Raw genomic sequence first — 27,485 nt, forward strand, 5'->3', positions numbered from 1 at the left:
CACCACCCGGGGAGGTGGGTGCTCACACAGTCCCAGTGCACAGGCTCCACCGCCCGGGGTTCCCTATTGGCTTGTTTTCAGTGGTCCTCAGCTGAGTGCAATCTGCAGTCTGGGCTGAGAACCACAGTTGAGGGAATGGCCATTTGCCCCTGGCTCCCCGCAGGGTGCAGGCCCTTTGCTAGCTGTCTACACTGGCAGCCCTTCCGAGTGCGACCAGATCTTAGCATGACCCCAACACCACCGGGAGCTGGGAACACCAACAGAGTGGAGATGCAGGAGGCCACAGGAGGAACCTCTGAGACCTAAACCCGCCTGACCTTCCCCAGGTAAGAGCTTGCCCAGTGCACCTGTTTCTGTCTCGTTCGCATCAGCAGCGGCACTTACCGGGTCGGCTTCTGTTCTCTTCTCTGTGAAATGGAAGCGTTTTGGAGATAATGGAATTCATTCATCTCTTTTCAAATGTTCTAGAAAGTACACTTTATTAAATGTGAGATGCTTACTGGCAACCAAAACAAGGGCCAGAGGAAAGTCACTGCCTCCCGTATGGCCGGGCTCCCCAAAATTCCGCCTATGAACGTCGTAGTTAGCAGGTGCAGCAGGGGCAGGGCTGGCTTGTGATGTCGCCTCTCAGCCCAGAGCTCACGTTGCAGGGCAGTGTGTCTTCTCGGGCCAGCGTGAAAGTCAGGAGTCGCCTTCAAGTCACTGCACGTCTTTTTGTCGATTTTCCTCAAGTTGAGGACGGTTCGCACGACGCTTCCTTAGTCTGGCTCTGTGGTGTCCGCTGGCCGGGAGACGGGAGGAGACACACACGGCTGCCTGGCTGCCGTCTCGCGGGCCCCCGCGATGCCTCACAGCTCTTCCTTCTCCTCCTCCGCGCAGATGCACGCGGCCCGCTGACTGTTCATGAAGGGCCGGCAGCCCAGGGTCCACACGGTGTTGAACACGGTGTCAGCCAGAGAGTCACAGGCTGCTTGAGAAAGATGAGAGAGGTGAAGGTTAACATGGAAGACCACCCCGGGGGCTGGGCAACTTTGAAGAAGCGAAGTTGCTGTCCTGGCATAACACGGCGCCTGAGGAAAGCAGAGACAGGCATCCCAGGACAGAATTCAAGGGAAGAGCTTATGTTTAAGAGACTTTTCAGGAAAGCACATATCCAGGATACACTTCGAGATGTCTTCCTTTTGGGGGACCCAACACTGGTTACCAATCAGAATCTCTGTACCATGATGCTTAGTCCACGGGAAATCTCCCATGTTTTGGCAGAACACACCCCTTAAGTAAAACTTGTGTGTTTCCCATAGCTTCCCCTGTTGGAGTTGGGGATGCATTCATTCATGAAAAGCCACTGTGTGTGTTGGATGTGTTGCCCCCCCACCCCCACCCCGTTAGGTCCACTCCTGGTGAGCCAGGCACGAAAGCATCATCGCCAGCTCGATCTCACAGTCTGGACAGAGGTGGACAGGATACACAGGTCAACAGGTAGAGACATAGGCCACGAGAGGAGGGTCCCCCGAGGGGGGTGGGGGCCACAGGACAGGAAGGGCCTCTGTCCCTTTGGAGTGAGGCTTATTGGGGAAGGCGGCTCAGAAGAATTAAGGTATCTAGGTTTAAACGTTAAAAATGACTAGGCAGGGCCAGCGCCGCGGCTCACTAGGCTAATCCTCCGCCTTGCGGCGCCGGCACACCGGGCTCTAGTCCCAGTTGGGGCGCCAGATTCTGTCCCGGTTGCCCCTCTTCCAGGCCAGCTCTCTGCTGTGGCCAGGGAGTGCAGTGGAGGATGGCCCAAGTGCTTGGGCCCTGCACCCCATGGGAGACCAGGAGAAGCACCTGGCTCCTGCCATCGGATCAGCGCGGTGCACCAGCCGCAGTGCGCCAGCCGCGGCAGCCATTGGAGGGTGAACCAACGGCAAAGGAAGACCTTTCTCTCTGTTTGTCTCTCTCACTGTCCACTCTGCCTGTCAAAAAAAAAAAAAAAAAAAAAAAAGAATAAGAATGACTAGCCAGATGAAGAATGGACACACGCTACCACGTGGATGGATCTTGGAAACACGATGCTAAGTAAAAGCTGGATGCAAAAGCCCGCGGTCTCTGTGGATCCATTAATGTGAAAGGGCGGGAGGGGGCCACACATAGAGACAGGGAGAGTAGGTTCAGGGTCGCCAATGGCTGTGGGTAGAGTGCTGAGGACTGACTGCTAACAAGTAGGGGCTTCTCTGGGGCAAATGACCCCGTTCTGGTAGCAGACTGTGGCAAAGGCTGCACAACTCTGTGACTGTATGAAAATCCATGGGATGGTTACTTTAATGGGCTGAATTTTATGGTATGTTAATTGGTTTTAAAAAAGTTGGCTCACTGAAAAGCTCAAAAATGTTAAACTTTCAGCTAAAGTGAGCAACAGAAAGAGAGAGAAGAGCCTTATTCAGGGTGAAAGTGGCCATTGCTACCGGTCTACAGAAACAAACCGGCTTCTGAGGGAATGCTACAGATAACTCGTGCCAGAGAATTAGACAAACCTCAACAGAATGGACAAATTCCAAGAAAGACATGCCCTGCTGAAAGGGACTCAAGACAAAATTTAAAAAGTGACTAGATTGCTAGTGTATATAAATACAATTGCTAAGTCAAGACCTAGAGTTAGTCATTAAAAATTTCTACATGACTTCACTGGAGAATTTTACCAAAAAATATTTTTTTATCTTATTTATTTTTGACAGGCAGAGTAGACAGTGAGAGACAGAGAGAAAGGTCTTCCTTTTCTGTTGGTTCACCCCACAATGGCGCCGCTGCGGCTGGCGCACTGCGCTGATCTGAAGCCAGGAGCCAGGTGCTTCTCCTGGTCTCCCGTGCAGGTGCAGGGCCCAAGCACTTGGGCCATCCTCCATTGCACCATGACAAAATAGGATTTATCCTAAGAAAGCAAGCTTGGGGGCCAGCACTGTGGCATAGAGGGTAAAGCCACCTCCGGCAGTGCCTGCATCCCATATGGGTGCCAGGTCAAGTCCCCGCTGCTCCACTTCCAATCCAGCTGTCTGCTGTGGCCTGGGATAGCAGCAGAAGATGGCCCTTCACCTGTGTGGGAGACCTGGAGGAAGCTCTTGGTTCCCGGCTTCGGATCAGAGCGGCTCTGGCCATTGCAGCCAATTGGGGAGTGAACCAGCGGATGGAAGACCTGATGATGGCCTTCATCAGGTTGTGGAAATTCTCTGCTTTTCCTAGTTTATTGAATTTTTTTTATCATGAAAAAGTATTGGATTTTTGTTTTTCTCACATCATGTGCTATTTGTCATTTAGTCTATTAATATTGTGTGCTACACTAAATGAATTTAGTATGATAAACCAAGATTTCTTTTTTTTTTAAAGGAAAATACCATGGTTTTTTTAAAGGTTTTTTTTTTTTTTTTTTTTTTTTTTTTTACTTGAAAGTCAGAGTTACACAGATAGAGAAGGAGAGGCAGAGAGAGAGAAAGAGAGAAAGGTCTTCCTTCCGTTGGTTCACTCCCCAAATGGCCACTATGGCCGGTGCTGCGCCCATCCAAAGCCAGGAGCCAGGTGCTTCTTCCTGGTCTCCTATGCGGGTGCAGGGCCCAAGCACCTGGACCATCTTCCACTGCCCTCCAGGGCCACAGCAGAGAGCTGGACTGGAAGAGGAGCAACCAGGACTAGAACCCGGTACCCATAAGGGATGCCGGCACTGCAGGTGGAGGATTAACCAAGTGGGCCACGGCGCCAGCCCTGTAATACATTGTTGAGAGAAGGTAAAGACCTAAATAAATGGGAAGATAATTGGTGATCACTGATCAGAAAATGTATTTCGTTAAGATGGCAAGCTGCTCTATTTCTAACCCAGCTCCCTGCTAATGTGCCTGGGAAAGGAGCAGAAGATGGCCCAAGTGCTTGGGCCCCTGCACCCACGTGGGAGACCCGGAGGGAGTTCCAGGCTCCTGGCTTCAGCCAGGCCCAACAGCAGCTATTGTGGCATTTGGGGAATTAACCTAAGGGTAAGATCTCTCTCCCTCTCTCTCCCTCTCTCTCTCTCTCTCCTTCTTTCCCTCTCTCTCCCTCTCTCTAATTCTGCCTTTCAAATAGATAAATCTTTTTTTAAAAAAATCATAGATCACAGACCCAAATGTAAGAGCTAAAACAAAAGACTCTTATAAGAAAGCATAACTAAATCTTTGTGACCTTTGGCCAGGCAAAACCTTATTACACATTACACTGAAAGTATAAGTGACAAAAGAAAAAGAGAGATAAATTTAACTTCATCAAACTTTAAAACTTCTGTGCTGCAAATAGTACCATCAGAAACGTGAAACCTTAAAAAAGAAGATATTTTCAAATCACATATAACTCAAAAACTCAATGATTGGGGCCAGTGCTATAGTGCAGTGGGTTAACGCCCTGGCCTGAAGCACCAGCATTCCATATGGGCGCTGGTTCGAGACCTGGCTGCTCCACTTCCGATCCAGCTCTCTGCTATGGCCTGGGAAAGCAGTAGAAGAAGGTCCAAGTCCTTGGGCCCCTGCACCCACATGGGAGACCTGGAAGAAGCTCCTGGCTCCTGGCTTCAGATCAGCGCAGCTCCAGCTGTCACGGCCATCTGGGGAGTGAATCATCGGATGGAAGACCTCTCTCTCTCTCTCTCTCTCTCTCTCTCTCTGCCTCTCCTCTCTCTCTCTGCCTCTCCTCTCTCTGTGTAGTTCTGACTTTCAAATAAATAAATCTTTATTTTTTTTTTATTTTTTATTTATTTATTTATTTTTTTTTGACAGGCAGAGTGGACAGTGAGAGAGAGAGGAGAGAGACAGAGAGAGAAAGGTCTTCCTTTGCCGTTGGTTCACCCTCCAATGGCTGCCGCTGCAGCCGGCGCACCGCGCTGATCCTGGCAGGAGCCAGGAGCCAGGTGCTTTTCCTGGTCTCCCATGGGGTGCAGGGCCCAAGCACCTGGGCCATCCTCCACTGCACTCCCTGGCCACAGCAGAGAGCTGGCCTGGAAGAGGGGCAACCGGGACAGAATCCGGCGCCCCAACCGGGACTAGAACCCGGTGTGCCGGCGCCGCAAGGTGGAGGATTAGCCTATTGAGCCACGGCGCCGGCTTAAATAAATCTTTAAAAAAAAAAACCTCAATGATTGAAGACAACCCAGTCAAAAATGGACCAAGAATCTGAATAGGCATTTCTCCCAAGCAAACACACAATGGCCAATGAGCACATGGGACGGTGCTCCACATCGTTAGCTGTTAGTGAAATGCAATCGAAATCTCAGTGACATAGCACTTCCCATGCACCAGGTCCCTATTTAAAGAGACAGATGATAACAAGTGTTGGTGAAGATATGGAGAAATTGGAACCTTTGTACATTGTTTGTGGGAATGTCCAATGATGCACCCACTTTGAAAACAATTGGGCAATTCTTACAACACTGTTCAACATAGAATTACCATGGAACCCAGCAATTACTCTCTTAGACATAAAGGAAATGAAAGTACAGATCCTCACAAAAACTTGTTCATGGTTTCATAGCAACATTATTCATTATAGTGAAAAGGTGGAAGCAACCCAAATATCCATCAGCTAATAAATGGATAAAGAAAATACATTACATAATAGAACAGAAGGGGTTTTTAAACATTCCTGGAAAAATGCATATTTCAGAAAAGCTATGTGTGAATTTCAAAATTTTTTGCACCAAAATAATTTTATTTTTTGAGAGGCAGAGAGGAGTTCACATCTACGAGGTCACTCCTCAAATGCCTGCAGTGGCCTCAGCTGAACTGGGCTGAAACTGGGAGCCAGGAATGCAAGCCAGTCTGCCAGATAGGTGGCAGGAACCCAGGTACCTTAGTCAGCAAGGCTTCCTCCCAGGGTGTGCATTGGAAGGAGTTAGGAGCTCCAGTGAGTGTCGAACCCAGGCACTCTGATATGGGAGGCAGGTGTCTTAACCACTGGGCCAAACGCCTGCCTCAACTTACCTTTAACTCTACTTTCATCTGCACTTTTTGATGTACTCTCATTATTGAACAATAAAAAGGAATGAGAGTCCAATACATTCTACAGCATGGATAAACCTTACCAAGTGAAAGAAACGAGTCACAGAGGCCTGTACACTGTGCAGTTCCATGCCTAGGAAATGTTCTGAATGGGGAATCTATAGAGGGGAGAGTAGCTTAGTGGTTCCTTCAAGCTGGGCAGGCAGGGTTTGGGGAGGGGCTGCTAGCGGCTGTGGGGCCCCTCTCTGGGATGATGAAAATGTCCTAAGATGGACATCAGGTTGACTGTGTAATTCTGTGACTGTATTTTGAAAAGCATGTAGTGAGTGAATCGTCTGTGTCCTACAGCCTCATGAAGTTGATCCATCAACAAAAAGTGAGCCATCAGGGGTTCTATGCTGAGGGAACCTCAGGGACCGAAAGGAGTGGGCCAGCAACCTGCGTAGTTTGCACAGGCAGGAAGCAGGAGACAAATCAGGAATCCCTAAGGTGACGCTGGAGACACAGGCTAGGACTGCATCACAGGAGGCCGTGTATGTCACACTGAGGAACTTGGATTCAATTATTAAGCAGGAGGAATGTATTGGATGACTTAAATGGAAAGTGGAGATGATCAGATATGTGTGGTATAAAATCATCCCTGGGGGGAGGGGCGTGTGGCACAGTGGTTAGTCATCACTTGGGAGGTATGCGTCCCTTATCAGAGAGCCTGCTGCAAGTCCTGACCCCTCTATCTCTGCCCCGGGCTTCCTGCTAAAGCAACCCTGGGAGGCAGCAGACGATGACTCAGGTACTTAGGTCCCTGCCACTCCCGTGGGAGACCCAGGTGGAGTTCTGGGCACTTGGCTTTGGCCTGGCCCAGCAACAGCTGTTGTGGGCATTTGGGAAGTGAACCAGCAGGTAGATCTGTCTCTGTCTCTCTCTGTCTCCCTGCCTTTCAAAAGATAAAAAGAGATAAATAATTTTAAATATATGTTATATATTATTTATCTGTTATATATTATTCTATTTTATACACACACACACACACACACACATAACATCTGGTTCCGATGGGAGAGTAGATTGGATGGGACCCAGCGATGAGGTTAACATGCAGTAGTAAGCAGGCCAGGGGGAAATCAGAGACGTGTAAGACAAAGACTCCATAGACCTTGCTCAGAGGAGGTCACCCAGCCCTGGATTAGCAAGCAGGCACGTGTTCACCCGTGGTAGATACAGAATAGAGTGACACTCCCTTTTACAGGCCCAATTAATTATTCCTGCGTGCAAACCCTCCAGCACACACTTTAGGAGCGCACTCTAGACATTGATCCGTGAGCAACAGCCAAGACTTCCTGCTGCCACCAAGCCGTGTGGCATGAGGCCAGCTGCCACACGCCTGCATTTCAACCTTGACAGTCTACAAATATCAAGTGCTGATACCTGGGGGTGACGTTTTGGCTTCCAAGCTGAAAGATTCAGACTTTGCCTATGGTAAATTAGGAAAAAGAAATTCCAGAGCAAGTACTAGAAACTGAGTAGCCGAGCAGTGTTTGAAAACAATCACCCTCAGGCCTGTATAGACATCTGCTCAGAAAATAGATTTTTAAAATCTTCCTGGGAAGAAAATAAGAAGAAAAAAAAAGGCTCACACCAAACCAAGGTGTCCTATTCAGATTATTCTTAATATGGAAAATGATTTAACGCCGGAATGGATCGCCCGAGCCAGCTGGCGGCTCCGTCTCCGGTCCTAAAGGACAGATGTTGATTTCTCAGGCAAGGCTCTGGCATGGTCCTTCCATGAGGAGTGAGGCCAGCAGGGCGCGGGCAGGACAGCAAGAACTTTGGTGCAGGAGGAGGCCCAGGCTCCTCCACCAGGGGCCCCGCCCTGGCAAGCTGGACGCATTCTGCGCATGCCTTTGAATAAAGGGGCTCTGGCTACACCTCTGTGTGGAAGCGCAACGGAGCTCCTTGCTCTGAAGTACCTACCTTCCACCTTGGACACAAAGCCCAGACTGCGCTTGAGGTCCGAGCAGATGGAGTGGAGGCACCAGCGGAACTTGGCGTCACAGCGATACTTGTTGGCACCGCAAGTGTCGTAGCAGACGTCCAGCTGGTTGCAGCACTTGGTCATTGCTGGGATGCCCAGGTCCATCTGGGGAAAGTTGAAGGGGGAAGAAAGAAGAAAACAACGGCCACGTTTAGACCCAGGACCTCAGGCAACCTTCCCCTCTCATAAACAAGTCAGTTCTCCAATTTCACTTCACACGCAGCTCAGCGGGAGCCCCAATGATTGGGTAGAACCTGTGACTGACAGGCGAGATGTGGGTTTTAACTGTGGTTTACTGATTGGTTTAATAAGGGGTTCTGGCCTGCTTTTCATCTTTTCTGTTAGATTTTTTTCAAATTCATACACTGTTGCAGTGATGAAAAAGAGAGATCAAAAAGGTAGTCAAACACAACGCACAGCTCTGGCCCCAAAAGAGTGACCCATGGGGCAGATCTCCAGGGCTTCCAGATGCAATCAGTGTATAACATTCCCATGGGGGATTTTGCTGGAACAAAGATTCCAAGGATATGAAGTGTACGAAATTCAGCCCGAGTTCATCAGGAGATATTTCTCAGGGACTCTCCCATACAGCACTGTTTTCAGGGTGTGTGTGTGTGTGTGGTTGTGTTTCTGTCTCTCTGAAGGGGTTAGGGAGGGGCTGATGCTGTGATGTAGTAGGTGAAGCCACCTCCTGCGACGCTGGCATTCCACATGGGCACTGGTTAGCGTCCAGGCTGTTCCACTTACAACCCAGCTCCCTGCTAATGGCCTGGGAAACCAGAGGAGGAGGATGCAATTGCTTGGGCCCCTGCCACCCATGTGGGAGACCTAGACGGAGTTCCAGGATCCAGCCCCAGCCATTGCAGCATTTGGGGAGAGAACCAGCACGTGGAAGAGCTCTGTCTCTCCCTCTCTCTCTGTCACTCTGCCTTTCAAATAAATAATAACAAATCTGCTTTTTAAAAGAAAGGTGTTGGGGAGCAGCGGGGGGGGGGGGTGGTAAAGCACACAGAGCCTCAACCCAGGGAATGTGGTCAGTCTCAGTGTGTGTGTGTGTGTGAGTGTGTGTGTGAGTGTGTGAGTGAGAGAGAGAGAGAGAGACTTATAATCAATGTAAATGTGGCACAAGTTGAGTAACTCATTTAACTGAATGCCACACACAGTCATCAAACAAGAATTTTCAAATATAAATTTAAGTCCATTTTTAAATTTTTTATTATTTTTATTTTATTTGAAAGGCAGAGAGACAAAGTTCTTCCATCTACTGATTCACTTCTCAAATGGCTGTAACAGCCAGGGATGGGCCAGTCCAGCACTCAGTCAGCATCTCCTAGCATGTGGATGGCAGGGCTCCACGTACTTGAGCCTTGACTGCTACCTCCCAGGACGCACGTTAGCAGCAAGGTCAGTTGGAAGTGGAGCTGGAACTTCCACCAGGCATTCCCATTTGGTAACTGCTGAGTCAAATGACTGCCCTGGAATTTTTATGTAAAAGATTTATTTATTTATTTGAAAGAGTTAAAAGGAGAGACACAGAGAGGGAATCTTCCATCTGCTGATTTACTCCCCAGATGGCCACAACAGCCAGGGTTGGGCCTGGCCAAAGCCAGGAGCCAGGAGCTTCTTCTAGGTCTCCCACACGGGTGCAAGGGCCCCAGCACTTGTGGCATCTTCTACTGCTTTCCCAGGCCATAGCAGGGAGCTGGATCGGAAGTGGAGCAGCTGGACTTGAACGGGCACCCATACAGGATATTGGCATTGCAGGCAGTGACTTTACCTGCTATGCTGCAGTGCCAGCCCACAATTTTGTTTTTAATTCTGTGGGTCTATAGAGATGACGGTAGATTCAGATATGGCACAGAGAGAAAGGAAATAATGGGCAAATTCATTTGTGAGCCACGCAGTCTTTAGTGTTTCAAAGGTCTTAGCAGGAAAATATATATGCATACACATATATTTCTATGTGCATAGAAGTGAATATATGCATGTGTGTGTGTCCTTTTTTTAGTGAGAGAGAAGGGCAAGTGGATGGATCTCCTGTCTTACAACGTGCTAATTAGCTTGACAGAGAACCTTGGGCAAGGAAGGGAAAGGATCACGACGGTGTTGATGGAAGTGGCACCACACTGCGGCATGTGCGATACACTGGAACAGGCAGGGTGCGTCCAGGCGTCAGCATCCTCGAAGTTTTTCTAATCACCTGGCTGGAGGAAGCCGTGCGAGTCTTGTTCTTTGTTTGAGAGAGACAGAGAGAAAGGTCTTCCTTCCATTGGTTCACTCCCCTAATGGCCTCTACAGCCGGTGCTGCGCCGATCCGAAGCCAGGAGCCAGGTGCTTCCTCCCAGTCTTCCATGCAGGTGCAGGAACCCAAGCACTCGGGCCATCCTCCACTGCCTTCCCAGGCCACAGCAGAGAGCTGGACTGGAAGAGGAGCAACCGGGACAGAATCCGGGGCCCCAACGGGGACTAGAACCTGGGGTGCCGGGAGCCGCGGTACCGACCGCGAGTCTTGTTCTGATACGTGCGTGAAGTGAACCGTGGTGCCTGTCTTTTGCCTCCAGCCCCAGGAATTCACCCCTGCAGAGGCAGCCCAGACTGGATGGCGTTCAGCTTGACTGAAGTGAAAATTATTGAGCTAGTACTAAGTAAGAGGGGCAAGCCTTTTCTGCAACCCCTAACTGACTTTAAGTTAAATATATTTGCAGCCCAACATCTGTGGGCTCTCTAAGAGACTAGGTATTTTTTCTTGCTTCTGTGTCCAGGCACATGTAGGCGTCGGGGGCAGGCTGGGCATGCGGCTGTGCCAGCCGGTGGATCTGGGGGCACCTTCCCCCATGACATTACAGATTCATACATTAAGAAAACATCCAGCCAGAGGCAGTCAAGTTTGTTTTTCTAACAAAATCAGTATATTCATACATTTCTGACAGATGGCGCAAAACTGTTTTGAAGAAAGGGGAACTTTTTTAATTTGCTGTAAAATGCCACACGAGGTATTCAGAGGTGGCCGACCACCTGAGGAGGGTCGGTGTGCTATGGGGAGCGGGCCAGGGGGTTGGGTAGGGGTGAGGGAGCGGGCAGCTTTGCCCACAACTTTTCTCTGCAGCCCCCGACTCTAGCTCCACCCCTTGCGTGTCAATCAACTGGCCCACTTTCCCAGGATGCACCTCCATTTCCTGCAGGACTAGGAAGGAGGAAATGCCAGCATGACCACGCGGAAGTTAAACTCCATGTGGAGGCACCGTAAAACTCCCAGCGAACCTCGCGGACGCTAAACCCGGCCCAACCCCTCACACAGCTTGTGTGTCGGGGTCACCCCCTGTCCCGTAAAGGGAACGTCTGCGCATGGCAGCGGCTTGTTCTCTCCCCTCTTCCATGTTCTCTCCTCGCAGGCATCTCCGGCCTCTTAGGGCGGGCGTCTCTCCTTAGGGCATTATCCACATTCACACGTCACTCTCTTTAAATAGAGCGTGTCCTCATTTTGGCACTGTAATTCTGCCTCCCCTGATTGAATATACAAATGGGGTGGGGCTTCGGCCGGGTTTAGTGTGTGGGAGGCTTTCCGGGAGTTGCGGGACACCCCCACGTGGAGTTTACTTTCCATGTGGCCATCATGGCGTCTCCTTCCCAGTCCCTGATGAGGCCCGGGTGCATCCTAGGAAAGTGAGAGCACTGGGTTGACACGCGAGGGGTGGAGTTCCAGTACCGGGATACAGGGAAGTTGTGGGAAAATCTCCCAGCGCATTTATTCCTGGCTAACTTCCTGCCATACCACGTGGCGTGAGTACTTGTGAGTGTACAGCAAGCAGCTGGGTGGCCGTGTGCCTGCCGATTTCTGCGTGTAAATCTCCCCATGGGGCTGAGCCAATGCAGCCTGGAGAAGTCAGGATGCTCTGGCAGGCCAGGACCAGCCGGCTCCAGCCAACACTGGGATGGCTCACTTATTTAAACCAAATTTAGGGCTGGTGCTGTGGCGTAGCGCGTAAAGCCACCTGCCATGCGCAGACGTTCCCTTTACGGGACAGGGGGTGGCCCCGACACACAAGCTGTGTGAGGGGTTGGGCCGGGTTTAGCGTCCGCGAGGTTCGCTGGGAGTTTTACGGTGCCTCCACATGGAGTTTAACTTCCGCGTGGCCATGCTGGCATTTCCTCCTTCCTAGTCCTGCAGGAAATGGAGGTGCATCCTGGGAAAGTGGGCCAGTTGATTGACACGCAAGGGGTGGAGCTAGAGTCGGGGGCTGCAGAGAGAAGTTGTGGGCAAAGCTGCCCGCTCCCTCACCCCTACCCAACCCCCTGGCCCGCTCCCCATAGCACACCGACCCTCCTGCAGTGCCGGCATCCCATATGGGCGCTGGTTCAAGTCCCAGGTGTTCCACTTCCGATCTAGCTCTCTGCTATGGCCTGGGAAAGCAGTAGAAGAAGGCCCAAGCCCTTGGGCCCCTTAACCCACGTGGGAGACCCTGAAGAAGCTCATGGCTCCTGGCTTCGGATCAGCGCAGCTGTGGCCATTGCGGCCAATTGGAGAGTGAACCAGCGGGTGGAAGACCTCTCTCTCTCTCTCTCTCTCTCTCTCTCTCTCTGCCTCTCCTTCTCTCTCTTTTTAACCCTGACTTTCAAATGAGTAAATAAATCTGTAAAATAAATAAACCAAATTTGTCTGATTTATATAAAATTAAGTGACATTCTGATCTCCGACGGCTCAGCTGAGGTTTGCAGCGGCAGTTTCGAGGTTTTGATCCACACCAGGGCTTATCTGAGAGACAGCTGCCTCAGGGAAAGGGAATTGGATATATTGTTTTTGAAAATTCTCTCCCGTCCCTTACAGTCAGTTTAAAACGCCAAGGCCCGAGGCTCAGGCAGATTCTAGTGATGGTCGCTGCCATCAGTGGTAACTCTTGGAAGATTCTTAGTTGGAACAAGCACCCAGGAAGGCGGCGCTGGCTGTACGTACACTTGCCGGTACCTTGAGACCCAGGAAATGGGAGCTGCAGCCGTTGGGCTCCTGAGGCTTGTAGCCGGGTCTGGGCACTGGTGTCTTTCCTAGCAGGGGGAAGAGAGGAAAGAACAGGAAGGAGCAGTTAGCAACCAAGCATTTGGGAACTTTCATAAAAATGAGAACTTTCTAAAAGCATGTTCCATTTTCCCTTTAAAAGTCACTGCTCCTCATCAGACATTGTAGGTGGTAATGATGATGACACCATAAAAGAATAGTAACTTTCAAGCCATTTTGACATTTGCTTTCCAGTCTCAAAGGATTTCATGAGTGTTGTTGTCCTAACAGTTCCAGTGTTGCTTAGCTTCATGACCTTGAAGATCAAGGCCATGGCCAAACTGCACTGCACTTACAGTTTCTTATCCCCCTCCCCCCCAGTACTTGAAGGCTCCCAGCGCCCACAGGACAGGCAGACCTCCACCTGACCACACACGGAAGGCACCAGCATTTTAACAGTGCCACGGAAGTGTTTTGTGTGCACCTGAAAGGTCAGCAGGGTTCTGTAGATGGAGGCAAAGAAACGTCCTGATGCAACTTTGTAGGCATTTGTGCCATGGAACTGAGCAGAAACAGCCAGAAAAGCTTTGAATTTCTTGGTTTCTCCCATAGAGCTTTTGAGTTATTTTGTGATCTTACAAATGTGTGGAGAGAAGTAATGTCAATTGCATCAATGGTAATCACCATAAAGAAAATTTTGACCTAAAATAACCTCAGGACATTAAGTTGTGTGTGTGTGTGTGCGTGTGCACGTGTGTGTATGTGTTTAAGATTTATTTACTTGAGAGGCAGAGTGACAGAGAGTAAGAGAGATCTCCCATCTGCTGGTTCATTCCCCAGATGCCCACAACAGCCATGGCTGGGCAAGGTCAAGCCAGGAGCCAGGACCTCCATCCTGGTCTCCCACAAGGGTGGCAGGAACCCACGCACTTGGTCCATCACCTGCTGCCTCCCAGGTGCGTTAGCAGGAACCTGGATCATAAGTGTGGAGTAGTGGGGGGAGGAGACTCAAAGTGCCACTCCAGTATGGAATGCAGGCCACCTGCCCATGCAATAGGTGTTTTATCCCATATCCAAATGCAAATGGGACTGAGAGGTGACCTGACTAAGATCACGCAGGAAGTGAGGGAAGCAGGATATGAATTCAGACTTCCTGATTGTCTCCAAAGCCCGTGCATTTTCACCACGTCTCTGCCTCTTTAGGACACGGATGACCTCGCCCGAGATAGACAAAAGATGCTGAGATTCGGTGTTCGGGAGAGGCACCTGCCAATTCTTCTTTTCTTTCTTTAATCTACCAGGAATTTATTTTTAATTATTTTATATGAATTATTTGAAAACTGAAGAAAGCAAACTCCCAGGTACCCACTACTCAAACATAATAAGTGCTAACATTTGCCAAACTTTCTATCAATATTTTTTCTGCTTAATTGAATATTGCAGTTCAGGCACAGCTGAAGCTGGTTTGCACCCTGTCATTCTGTTTCTTAGCACACTCAGCCTCCCAGACACAGAATACAGGCGTGGGCTAGGTCTCTACTTGCTTAGGTCTTCCTTTATGTCTTTTGATAAAGATATTGCTCCCATATGTTCAGTGTAACTCCTGTAAACCTATATTCTTCATATCTTTAACCAAGGTAGAATATCTCCTAAGTACACAGACATAAGGATCCCAAGGCTAGTGTGGCAAATCTGCACTCCTCTGGAATGCAATCTACCAGCCCCAGGGTGTGGCACCGGCTCTCACAGTCCAAGATGGGCTCCAGCCAACAGATCCACGTTAGCAGCATGGGCAGAAGGAGTTAGCAAGGTCCAGCCCCTCTCTTGAATGTTTCCCCCATCACTTCCTCTTACTGCCCTTTAGCCAGACCTTAACCAAATGTCAACTCCCAGTTGCAAAGGTGAAAACAGAGGCGGGGGCTTCCTACTGCAGAAAAGGGGGAGGGAGACGCTTGTGGGTGATGAGCAGTTTGCTGCCGGGGGCCTACGTGTGGGGTAGGGCTGTGGTCCAAGATGCCCCTGGGGGTCCTCATCTCCTGGCATCGAGTGTGTGTCTGTGTAGCGGCTCCGACTGGTCTGTGTGGCTAAGAGAGCACATGGAAGTGGAGGTAAAGGTGCTGCCAAGGTCAGGTGCCAGACCTGTGACTTCCGACTGGGCTCTCTGTCTCCCTCTTGCTCATCCTTCCTTCTGAGGGCGCTGTGTCCTGACCAGCCCCGTGGAAGGGCACCTGCCAGGGCCACGTGGATTTTGCTGGAGCAGCGCTGGCACTGGGAGTGCTTGGGGTAGTGATTATTTTGTAGGTGTTCCTTGACCCCCTGCAGCCCCAGGGAGCAATTGTGTAACTTCCTTGGAATGTTGGGTAGGGTTTTTCTTATTCCTTTTTTTTTAAAAAAGATTTATTAATTTATTTGAAAGAGTTGCACAGAGAGAGGAGAGGCAGAAAGAGAGAGAAAGAGAGAGAGAGAGAGGTAGGTCTTCCATTCTGGTTCACTCCCCAATTGGCTGCAATGGCACGAGCTGCACCATCTGAAGCCAGGAGCCAGGAGCCAGGAGCCATGAACTTCCTCCAGGTCTCCCATACGGGTGCAGGGGCCCAAGGACTTGGGCCATCTTCTATGGCTTTCTCAGGCCATAGCAGAGAGCTGGATCAGAAGTGGAGCAGCCGGGACTAGAACCGGCACCCATATGGAATGTTGGCACTGCAAGTGATGGCTTTTCCCACTACACCACAGCGCCGGGCCCATAGATAATCTTTTAAAACAAATAAAATCCCATTCCTCAGCACCTGGAGATTCTGTAAGTCCCAAACTCAAATGGCTCCTGCTCTGCACTCGGCTTTTACTTTCTTAAATTTTGTGACTTGAAGACTTCAGTTTTACACATACACCCCTTATCTACAGTTTCCCTTTCTATGGTTTCGGGTGTCCACAGTCAAGCACAGTCTAGAAATACTACATGGAAAATTCCAGAAATAAACATTTTGAGTTCTCCATGTTGAGCTATTCTGAGCTGTGTGATGAAGTCTTGTGCTGTCTGGCTTTGTCTAGCCCAGGACCTGACTCTGCCGTGTGTATCCACTCTGTATGTGTTGTCTCCCCGTCAGTCACCAAGCTGGTGGCCACTGTGGTTACCGGATGGACTACGTAATACTGCAGTGCTTGTTGGTGGGATTCTGCAGCATCTGCAGTTTCAAGTATGTACTGAGCGTCTTGGAATGTGCTCCCTGTGGGTAGGTGTGGGGACCACTGTATTCTACACTAGCACACGTGTGCGTGTGCAGAACATGTTTTATTTACCCCCAAGGGTTCTTGTTATTTGTAATGGGGAGATACTATACTTGTTTTATAGAGTCTGGTCTTACAATTGATACAATACTAACCTGCCGTGTATGTGGGGGAGGGGAGAGAGAGACAGACAGACAGACAGACAGACTAGGAATGGGAGAATGGGTAGAGTGCATTAAATAACATGAGAGAATCACACATACGAAGATAATCACGCTGTGCCACATGATTCAGTGTCTCCTGGAGGTCAGATTATGGTGGGTTTGTTCTTTTACAAATGGTCTGCATATACTGCCTTCATAGATACCAGGAAATAGATTTAAATGAAGAAACACACCTAATTTGCTGGTGACATACCTCTGGAGAGCCTTTGCCGCTGAAGGCATTGGCAGCAGGGTCAGTGCGGTTTCCAGGGTTACCCTCAGCTATTTTGGCACTTCACCACTCTCAGGAGAGAAAACTTTTATATCCTAAACATAATGGGGGCCCAGTGCATTGGCACAGTGGGTTAAGCTGCAGTGCCGGCACCCGATATGGGTACCGGTTTGAGTCCTGGCTGCTCCACTTCCAATCCAGCTCCCTGCTAATGCACCTGGAAAAGCAACAGAGGATGGTCCAAGTGCTTGGGCCCTGCACACACTTGAGAGACCTGGAAGGAGGTGTTGGCTCCTGATTTCAGCCTGGCTCAGCCCCTGTCATTGTGGCCGTTTGGGGAGTGAACCAGCAGATGTTACAGAGAGACCTCTCTCTCTGTTACTCTGACTTTCAAATAAATAAATTTCTTTAAAAAAGAAAGATAATGGAATTTCCCATCTAATCTGCTGCTCATGAAGGTTTTTAAAATTCATTTTTATTTGTGTTGACACATATGCCTACTTAGGGGGTGCAGGGTGAAAGAATTTTTAAAAAATCATCTTTATGGGCTGGTGCTATGGCACAGCAGGCTAATGCCCTGGTCTGAAGCACTGTCATCCCATATGGGCGCCGGTTCGAGATCCACTGCTCCACTTCCAATCCAGCTCTCTGCTATGGCTGGGAAAGCAGTAGAAGATGGCCCAAGTCCTTGGGCCCCTGCACCTGCGTGGGAGACCTGGAAGAAGCTCCTGGCTCCTGGCTTCAGATCGGTGCAGCTCCAGCTGTTACGGCTAATTGGGGAGTGAACCATCGGATGGAAGACCCCCCTCCCACCTCTCTCTCTCTCTCTCTGCCTCTCCTCTCTGTGTAGCTCTGACTTTCAAATAAATAAATAAATCTTTAAAAACTAAAAGTTTTAACTGCAGAAATTCCATTGGGATATGACACTTGAACCATTTGTTGTGAACAAACAGGTGATGGTTTGTGTTTGGGCAGTGTATCACATCTGCAAATTACAGTGTGAGCAGTCTACAGGTGGGTGTTTTAAGTCAAGGTTTCCATACTGTCCTAAATCTACAAATTAGCTTCACTTTCTGCCTCGGGCTATTTCAAGGAGTGAGAGGCGGACGACTGGATCTTCCACTCCAGGGATCGGCAGCCTTGGCCCAGGAGCCAGGTCCAGCCTCCGGCCTGTTGGGTGTAGCCTGCCAGCTAAAAATGGTTTTTGCATTTCTAAATGGTCAGGATCCAGGACAAGGATAATATTTTTTAACATGTGAAAATTTTATGAAATTTAAGTTTTAGTATCCACAAAAATATTTAATGGAAGCAAGCCCTAGCCATTTATTATGTATTAACTCTGACTGCTTTCCCAGACAAAATAGCAGAATATTGTTACCGTCTTGATGAGAGGATGGTTTTCTAATCAAGACATAAAATGCAGAAGCCATTAAAGAGACTGACAGGTTTGATCTTACAAAACTTAGAACCTTCTGGATAAAATGTAACACCACCAGGGCAGAAGAGGCAAGGAGGAGGTGGGAGGCCTTAGCTGTGAAATCCAAGCCTCTACCTTCCAGCCATGGTGGTGGGTGCAGCCTCTCTCCCCATCTAGGCTTTGCCGTCTGGTAGGGGTCTCCCTGGGGGTGTGTCTCTCCTCCCCGCACAGCTGGCTCACTAGCAGTGCTGGGAGTCAGCGAGCTGGGCTGGAGCCGTGTCTCTGGCTCCATCCCGAAACACTCAACCCCTGCACAACAGCTCTCTTGAAGCCATCAACTCTGCGTTTCATTCACTACCACAGATTCAGTGGCTGCCCAGGGCAGGGGATCAGCGTGTCCTGGTTTGCCCAGCACTATCCCTGTGTTCCCAAAGTCCCGCATCCCAGGAACCCATCCCTCTTCCTTCAGACCCCACAGACTTGGAGATCTGGTGCCCAGTAGAGAACCAATCTATTTGCTTCTAAGTCAGTGGCTCTTTCCCTGCCCTGCCCCACCCCCACTGGGCCATGGATCACCTTATGGGTCAGATAAAGGCTGTGAAATCTTTCCCTGGAAAAATACACAAACGCACAGGTACATAACATTTTGCTCTAAGATTTCAGGCAAATAAAAAAATTCCCATTAAAAAAAAAAAGGCTGAAGAGCATCAAATAAAAAAGGCTTCTGCACAGCCACGGAAAGAATTAACAGCGTAAAGACACAGCCCAGGGATTGGGCGACAGTGTTCGCAGGTGATACATCGGGAAAGGAGTTACTACCCAGAAACAGAAAAGGAATTTAAACAATTCAGTAGCAAGAAAGCAAGCTACCTGATTTTAAAATGGCCAAAGGACCTCAAAGGACGTTTCTCAAAAGAAGAGGTAGGAATGGCCCACAGATAAATGCAAAACCATCAGCATCCTGAATCAGCAGGGAAATGCAAATTAAAACCCCATGAGCAGGCCAGCACCGCGGCTCACTAGGCTAATCCTCCGCCTTGCAGCACCGGCACACCGGGTTCTAGTCCCGGTCAGGGCGCCGGATCCTGTCCCGGTTGCCCCTCTTCCAGTCCAGCTCTCTGCTGTGGCCCGGGAGTGCAGTGGAGGATGGCCCAAGTATTTGGGCCCTGCACCCCATGGGAGACCAGGGTAAGCACCTGGCTCCTGCCATCGGATCAGCGCGGTGTGCCGGCCACAGCGTGCCAGCTGTGGCGGCCATTGGAGGGTGAACCAACGACACAGGAACTCTCTGTCTCTCTCTCTCACTGTCCACTCTGCCTGTAAAAAAAAAAAAAAAAAAAAAAAAAGCAAAACAATGAGCAGGGCTGGCGCTGTTGCGTACAGTGCCGGCGTCCTATATAGGTGCAGGTTCAAGACCCGGCTAATCCACTTCCAATCTAGCTCTCTACTATGGCCTGGGAAAGCAGTGGAAGATGGCCCAAGTCCTTGGGCCCCTGCACCTGTGTGGGAGACCTGGAAGAAGCTCCTGGCTCCTGGCTTCAGATCAGCCCAGCTCCAGGCGTTGCAGCCATCTGGGGAGTGAACCAGCAGATGGACGATTCTCTCTCTGCCTTTCTGTAACTCTGCCTTTCAAATAAATAAAATCTTTAAAAAACAAACAAACCCAGTGAGCTCCCACCTTACACCTGTGAGAATGGCCATTTTCAGAAAGACAAAACAAAACATGTTGGCAAGGACATGAAGAAAACTGGCATGCTTGCACACCATGGGTAAAAATGTCAATTAGTACAGCAAAGACAGAACTACCACTGATCCGGCTATCCCACTACAGAGCACAGATCCAGAGGAACTGAAATTGGTGTGCTGAAGAGACACCTGCACACCAGTGTTACTGCATTATTCATAATAGCTGACTCAACCCAAATGTCCACCAGCTGGTGCAGGGTTGCAGTATTCCACAGAGACACTGGGACTACTACTCACAAAGATAGGAACCCTGTCATTTTTTGGCACAAAATGGTTAGAATTGGAGCACATTATGCTAGATGCTAGATGAAATAAACTGGACTAACACTGTATGATCTCACATGTGAAATCTAAAAACGTCAGCTTGGTAGAAGCAGGGAGGAGAAAGGTGGTTATCGGGGGCTGGGGTGGAAGGGGAGAGATGGTGGAAAGGTTGCCCAGAGGGCAAGGTCTCTGGCAGACCCGAGGAGTAAGTGTTCGTGGCCTGTTGCACTGGGTAGTGACCACAGTGAATAATAATGTGTATTTCACAATTTCCAAATGTACTCACTACAAGCAAATGATCAGGGGCAGGCGTCTGGCCTCGTGTTCAGATGCTGCTCGGAGTGCTTGGGTTCTAGTTCCAGCTCTGCTCCCGACGCACCATCCTCCTAACGCATGCTGGGAGGCAGCAGGTGATGGCCCAAGTAGCTGAGTCCCTGCTGCCCTCGTGGGCGACCCAGACTGAGTTCCCAGCTCCAGCTGGGGAGTGACTGAGGGGATGGCAGCTCTCTCTTCCCCACACCCTCTCTCTCTTCCTTTCTCCTGGTTTGTCTCTCAAATTTAAAAGCAAGGTAAGTTGGTGAGGTGACAGATATGCTAATTTGATTGATTGAATCTTTCTTCAGGGTACACATAGATCAAAATGTCACAGTATGCCCCCTAAATACACAAATATAACTTTCCATTTAGATTTTTTTTAAAAACAACTTACATTTAAGATAGTTTTAAGATTCATTTTTCTTGGAACTGAACCCAGGAAGCACTGTATCATGGGCCCTTTTATTACAGTGTGGCTGTATGGGCAGTGCCTCCCCGTGGTTCCTGCCCGGCCGGAGACGCCAGGCCAGTGACCCTGCTCCAGAGACCTGCACGAGGGCGCTGCCCAGCCCGGGGGAGTCAGGAATGTCTGTATGTGTTGAAAAAGAAATGGAAGGCCCTAAATGTGGTTGACCTGTTGGCCAGACTAGGAGGTAAGCTGCCTCAGGTCAATGGCAAGGGGATTCCCTCTCAACTCAAGCCCATGACTTTCCCATGACTGGAATGTCTCAAGGCCTGGTCCAGGAGCACCTGTGCCAAGTGCAGCCCCGGGTCCTGACTCAGCACAGCTGCGGCGGGAAGGGGGCTGCACCTCGAATGCTATGACACAGTTATCGTAGTCGCAGCTCAGTCCTCTGACAAGCACAGGTTTTGCGTGTTGACAGGAAAACGAATTTATTTTGGTCTGAAAAGCGTGCAGAGCAGTGGTGCCATGCTACGGTGGGATGCCAGGGCCCAGAAGCACCACTGTTGTTCGTATGGTCTCTCTCACACCTTCTTACCCAGCACTTACGGCGCATCGGGCCTTATAAGCAATCTAGGGGTGATCTACACTACAGAGAGCATTGTGGAGGTTCTGTGCAAGTACTGCTCCACTTCACATAAGGGACTTGAGCAGAGGTGCTGGCATCCCCGGGGTTTCCTGGAACCAGCACCTCCCATGGACCCCAAGGGCTGACCATAGTGGGAAGCAGCCATCAAACTAAGCCTTGTCCTCGTGTGTTGTTGCCAAATCATTCCTCCTGGCCAAACCTACAGACCCTGATGCTGGGTCCAGCAGACTCAGGACCACCTGATGCAAATTCTTAACATGCAGACTTCCTGACCCCACCCCCTCAGACCTGCCAATCAGAAACACTAGGGGTGGGGCCTGCAATCTATTTAATTACACAAGCCCTGCTGTGTCCCAACTCAGGAGTCTGTGAGCCACGGAGCGCGGTGGGTTGCAGAGCAGGCCCAAGCGCTGCAGACACCGTTTGTGGACGATGTCTATGAGTTTGCCTGAGGAGACGTTTCAGTCGTGTAGGGCCAGCCTCCAGGTGGCTGGGAGCCCCAGGTAACAAGGCTGAGCCCCCTCTCCTGCAGGTGTTCAGCCCCGCGAGCAGCTCTGTTGTGCACCAGGGACAGGAGTTACTTGCTTTGTTGCGCCTCTGTGGACCACCCCGACCCGCACCTGTGGCTGCGCACAGTGCCCCACCCCCAGCTCTGCAGCTAAAATTTGCTGAAATCTTCAGTGCTATTTTGCCAGAGAAGGAAGGAGAGGGTTTGAGCTTTGATTTGATTTTAAAAATAAAAATTCCTGCTGTTATCTGTTTGCCAAACCACAGGTATTAGTCTTGCGCTACCCTAGGAAAGAAAAAACACCTGTGCTGATGCAAACAGCTGAAACTCCGTTGTCGCAGTTCCTGCCTCATTCCTGCAAACCCAAGCGAGTGATCAGGGATCTGCACTGAACCCAGCCACCCTGGACAGACTCGTGGCCTGGGGGGGCCAGTGGGTGGGCGTCACCTTGGTGGACTTTGCCTATTAAGCTTGTACAGGGTGGTGAGGACCCTATTCTTAACATGTCCTTGAAGTAACATCTTGGCAGCAGGAGCTCCATTTTAGAGCACTCACGCCTCCATCTTGAGAAAGCACAACCACACCGTGAGACTCTGGTCTGAAGCTATGACCTAAAACACTTGGACAAGAGCAATCCACTACGTCACACTTGGCAAAGCATAGAAACCCGGTAGCATGATCGCTCAAGCTTAAAAACAGATAGGCTGCACCTGGGTTAATATTGTAATTTGTATCTGGCATGATTGAAGCCAATGCCTGGATTAATGTCAAGATCATAACTGGTATTGTTAAGGTTATAATTGACATTAGTTTCGTGTAGACTTCAGGTCAGCTTGACCCCAGTAACCGTGTGTTCCCCCCTCCCGTTTTTTGTGGTTTTGCCTTTGTAAACCCTGGTGCTTCTGGGGTCAAGAGTTCTTTAGGAGGGCATGAGCCGGCTCTCTGCTGCCGGCAGTGAGTAACCACCAAATTTTATCAATGTGTGTGCTCCTGTTTGCGCTGGCTCAGGTGCAACATCCTCTAGGCCATGGTTAACCATTACCTCCCAGGCGCCCTCCGTGTGGGAGGGAGCCGCTCCCCACCTCCAAGATAAAAAGGGAGACAGATTTGGGAGGTGGGTCTGGCTGGGGTGTGGCCTTCGGGAGTTTCATCTGCCGAATAGTGGTATTTCTGCCGAGTATTTCTTAGAGGCGTGGTCCCGCTGCCTTGTCTGGTGGTGCCATGGGACATGGGCGGAAGAAACTGTCATACTGATGGATTTGGAACCAGGGGGCACACCGGGAAGGAGGCCCTGGCGCTGGGGGACCCTCGGAGCCACCAGGCCTGCGCCTTTCCCCGCTCAGCCACGGTCGGGGACGGGGCTCTTGTCCTCTGCCCAGCAGGCTCCGGCCTTGCTGACCCGGGCAGGGCCGGCTCCCTTGGGCGAGTCCAGCAGATCGATGTCAGAGGCTGCCCGGAGCTGGGGGAGAGGAGAGGCTTCGGCTGAGCCGAGCACTTGGCCACCGCGGAAGCCCTCGTCCCAAGAGCATCTCTCCCTGGGCCCTCCCCCAGAGCCCCTCACGCCCCCTCGCACCCCACGCCCCTGCCTCCAGGCACGTGTCCCAGGTACAACGCAGGGGGCTCGGTGGCATCTAGGTTTCAGATGAGCCTCGGGGGATCTCTAACCGGATGCACCTGTAGGAGCGCACACTCACCGTACCGACACCTGTACTGACAGATCCCGTTCTTCCCTCCCAGCAGCTCCAGAAAGGAATCGAAGTAGCCGCTGACAGACTCGAAGCTGCCGCGGAGGTACCGCAGGCCCCAGTCCGAGTAGGACTCGTCCTCCTGGGGGCCGGAGCTGCGTGGATCCAGGCCGCCGCCCAGGCTGAGCCACAGAAGCACGCAGCCCGCGGCCAGCCTCATCCTGCAGCCCGCTGGGGACCGCGGGGAGCTCGGGGTCGCAGCCCACCCGGCCAGATGTGGGGCCGCGCTGGGACGGCGATTATCTGGGGCGCCCGGGCTGTGTTCGCAGAGGTGGACTTTAAACACGACTCTGGAGGCGGCGGTGAGGTAAGGGCGATTAGAGAGAGGGCAAAGGTGAGGCGCCGGGCGGGAAGCTTCCCGGGGATTTCACAGCGCGGGGATGGGGGGGGTGGGTGGGATGCCGGCCCGGAGGCGTGAGCATTTGGGCGTCTACCCCTGCAGCCTGGTCACCTGTCCATCAGCAGCCACTGTGGCCTCCCGACCCCAGGGCCTGGCTGGCGCTCCGGGCCATACCGCTCTGCCGGTCACCTGCGCGCGGCCTCCAGGACAGGTTCTCGGTGTCGCTCTGACCCGCAGCCGGGAGAGCCCTTCCTTCCTCTGCTTGAGAGCCAGCCTCTGCCTAGACGTCCGCGTGGCTCTCAGACTTGGGGATCCTTTGATCCCCCAGAGCCCGCTTTGGCCTCGGTGTCGGTGGCGTCCAGGTCTCTGGGAGCAGCTTTGGGTCATCACGGGGTGAGGTCTGCCGGTGGCCACGTGGGTCCTGGGCACACACAACCCTCCCAGCAGTGACAGCCTTTGAGGTTCTGGAAGTCACGGGGCTTATGGGAAAGGCAGGCTGAGATTTGTCGGTTTTCAGATTGTTGGCTGACGTCTGCAGTGTTGGCAGGACTTGTGGTTGATGGTTGGCTTTTCCTCTGGTGAAGCGGTACCATTGGCAAAATCGCTGGTATATAGTAGGGACACCTTTGTGAGCCCAATGACTCATGCGCCTTCTCTCTCGAGTGTCGAGAAAGCCCCATTAAATTTCTCGATTCCCACAACAGCCACGCCCAGGCTGGACCAAAACCTGAAGCCAGGAGCCGGGAACTCCATGCAGAGCCCCCACGTGGGTGACAGGAACCTAACTGCTGGAGCCCTTGCCTCCGCTTCCCCAGGGTGCGGTTAGCAGGAAGCTGAGTCAGGAGCCGGAGCCGAGGATCAACCCCAGGCACCCTGATGCAGCGTGCAGGCCGCTAAATTGGTTCACGGTTAGATAAATGTGTTGTCCAAGGATGGAGACTCCAGGTAGGGCGAGTGTTGTGAAGCACCCGTGCCTTTCCAGACTGCTTGTACACCCGCACGACAGCCGCAGCGATTCCGTCTCACTGAGCGACAGGCTGCACGTGGAGCCCCGGGGGCAGGGCCAGTGACGTCATGCGTGAGGCACACTCACAAGGAAGCGCACCTTTCCTTCTTAGCCACGGGAGGAAGGTGCCGGTGAAGACAGCAGGGAGCTTTTCCTTAAGAACATTTGTGTAGGCCGGCGCCGCGGCTCACTAGGCTAATCCTCCGCCTAGCGGCGCCGGCACACCGGGTTCTAGTCCCGGTCGGGGCGCCGGATTCTGTCCCGGTTGCCCCTCTTCCAGGCCAGCTCTCTGCTGTGGCCCAGGAGTGCAGTGGAGGATGGCCCAGGTGCTTGAGCCCTGCACCCCATGGGAAACCAGGAAAAGCACCTGGCTCCTGGCTCCTGCCATCGGATCAGCACGGTGCGCCGGCCGCAGAGGCCATTGGAGGGTGAACCAACGGCAAAGGAAGACCTTTCTCCCTGTCTCTCTCTCTCACTGTCCACTCTGCCTGTCAAAAAATAATAATAATAAAAAAAGAACATTTGTATAATGAGGTACTAGTGATGCGTGGGTAACAATACAACAGAAGTTTTAAGAAATACTTTTGATAGCACAATTTCATGATACACAGGGCTTCACGAACACTCAACATCTTCCTTGGTCGTAAGGTTTTTCTGACTTGTCTGCAAATGCGTTTATGAAGTCATCCAAGTTTGTACTTCCAACAACTTTATTTGCAATCGAGCTGATTGAAAGTGATGTCACTTGCCCTTGGCAAATGCAAGATGGCAAGTAACATTGGATCATTTTTAATTCTGGAACTTTGTGCTGATGTGATTGTTGCTGGAATTGTTCATGGCGTTTTCTGCCCGGTTCTTGCTACCTGAGAATGTTCTTGTGGTACAATGCGTATTTGCTGTGTTAAGCATTTTTCGGTGTCCAGTGCGCTGGTGTTAGGGACAGTCACGTGGTGTGGACCAGCAGTCACCCCCTTCCTTATGCAGGACTTTGTCATCACCCTGAGCAGCGACTGAACTCATTCAGCAGTAATGTCGTTTTCTTCTACCCATAGCCCCTGGCCACGGTCATTCCACTTTGGTTTATTTGTTTTAATTTATTTTATTTATTTGGAAAGCAGAGGCCAAGCTGCCATGTCCTGGTTCCCTCCCCAGATGCCCACAGGGAACTCACCTGGCTCTCCCGCATGGCTGACAGGGACCTGCGTACTTGGGCTCTTGCCTCCCAGCGTGCGTAGTGGCAGGAAGCTGGAATAGGAAGCGCAGCGGGTCCTCAACCCCACACCCTCTGCTACAGATTCAGGTGTCGCAAGTCACAGCTTAACTGCTGTGCCCAGCGCTGTTCTGTGTCCTGACGAGGTTGCCTGTCCTAGGAGCCTCGTCTGCGTGGACTCTGAGGCTGGTGTCGTGTTGTGTCCGGCCTGTCTCACTTGGTGTAACGTTGTCAGCTGCATGCGTGGAGAATCGGCACTTCACTGTGGCCAGCAGTGCTGCTCTGACACTGCTATAGGAACCCGGGCCTGAGCCCCTGCCCTCGATTCCATGAGGAATCTTCCCGGAACTGGATTGGCTGGATCAAGCTGCAGTCCTGCCTCCCACGGTGGCTGCATTCCCACCTGGAATGTACTGGGTTCCAATTTTCCGTGTCCTTATCAACACTTACTCCTTGCTTTTTTTGTTACGACAGCCATCCTAATAGTTTGTGGTTTGTTTTTAAGATTTTATTTATTTGAGACACAGAGTTAGAGAAAGAGAGGGAGAGACAGAGATGTCTTCCCTCCACTGGTTCACTCCCCAGATGGCCGCAAATGACTGGAGCTGGGCCAATTAAAAGCCAAGAGCTTCTTCCAGGTCTCCCACTTGGGTGCATGGGCCCAAGGACCTGGGACATCTTCCACTGCCTTCCCAGGCCATAGCAGGGAGCTGAATCAGAAGTGGAGCAGCCGGGACACAAACCAGCACCCACATGGGATGCCGGCAGCACAGGCAGAGGCTTAGCTCTGGCCCCATGGTTTGTGGTTTTGACTTAGATCACCTGAGGGTCATGCCGGGTGTCTTTCTGTGTGCCTTCTGCCTGTGTGTGTGTCTACCTTTGGGGTAATGGTGCTCCAGGTTATTTGCCCATGTGTTTGGGCTGTTTATGCTGTTTGTTGGGGGTTAAAAGTTCTCTATTAAATGCAAAACACCCGGATTTCTCTTACTTTTATGGATTGAAAAGCTCTCGAGTGCAGCACTTGGAGATTCATGCAAGGTTTTCCTGCTTTTGCGTGGAGAATGAGGCATTCCACCTGAATCCTTGGCCCTCACCATCAGTATTCCAGGCTTACCTGGGAGGGTTTCCTTTATTTTTCTAAGCACTGCTCAGGAAGTTTTCAGTTTATCAATTAGATCACGGCCCCTGGTTTTCATTACAAAAAATTCTTTAT

At 51.0% G+C, this 27,485-nt stretch overlaps 1 protein-coding gene across 4 annotated transcripts; it reads right to left on the minus strand.

Moving 5' to 3' along the window:
• Positions 1–452: 452 nt before the first annotated feature.
• Positions 453–24,303, minus strand: PLA2G12B (phospholipase A2 group XIIB). Of its 4 annotated transcripts, none has more exons than XM_070057861.1 (4): positions 24,168–24,303; positions 12,843–13,059; positions 7,959–8,124; positions 453–970 (listed from the first exon to the last, which is right to left on the minus strand). In XM_070057861.1, exons 1-4 carry the CDS (start codon positions 24,173–24,175, stop codon positions 849–851), a joined length of 513 nt encoding a protein of 170 aa, XP_069913962.1. In that variant the 5' UTR covers positions 24,176–24,303; the 3' UTR covers positions 453–848. The 4 variants fall into 4 exon arrangements, with proteins under 4 accessions (XP_069913962.1, XP_002718474.2, XP_008268197.2 ...); XM_002718428.5 differs by lacking the exon at positions 24,168–24,303 and adding an exon at positions 23,666–24,026 and having other exon boundaries at positions 12,971–13,059; XM_008269975.4 differs by lacking the exon at positions 24,168–24,303 and adding an exon at positions 23,666–24,015 and having other exon boundaries at positions 12,983–13,059.
• Between the last annotated feature and the right edge of the window lie 3,182 nt (positions 24,304–27,485).

This window comes from Oryctolagus cuniculus, chromosome 15 (assembly GCF_964237555.1).
Source record: "Oryctolagus cuniculus chromosome 15, mOryCun1.1, whole genome shotgun sequence".
NCBI lineage: Eukaryota > Metazoa > Chordata > Mammalia > Lagomorpha > Leporidae > Oryctolagus > Oryctolagus cuniculus.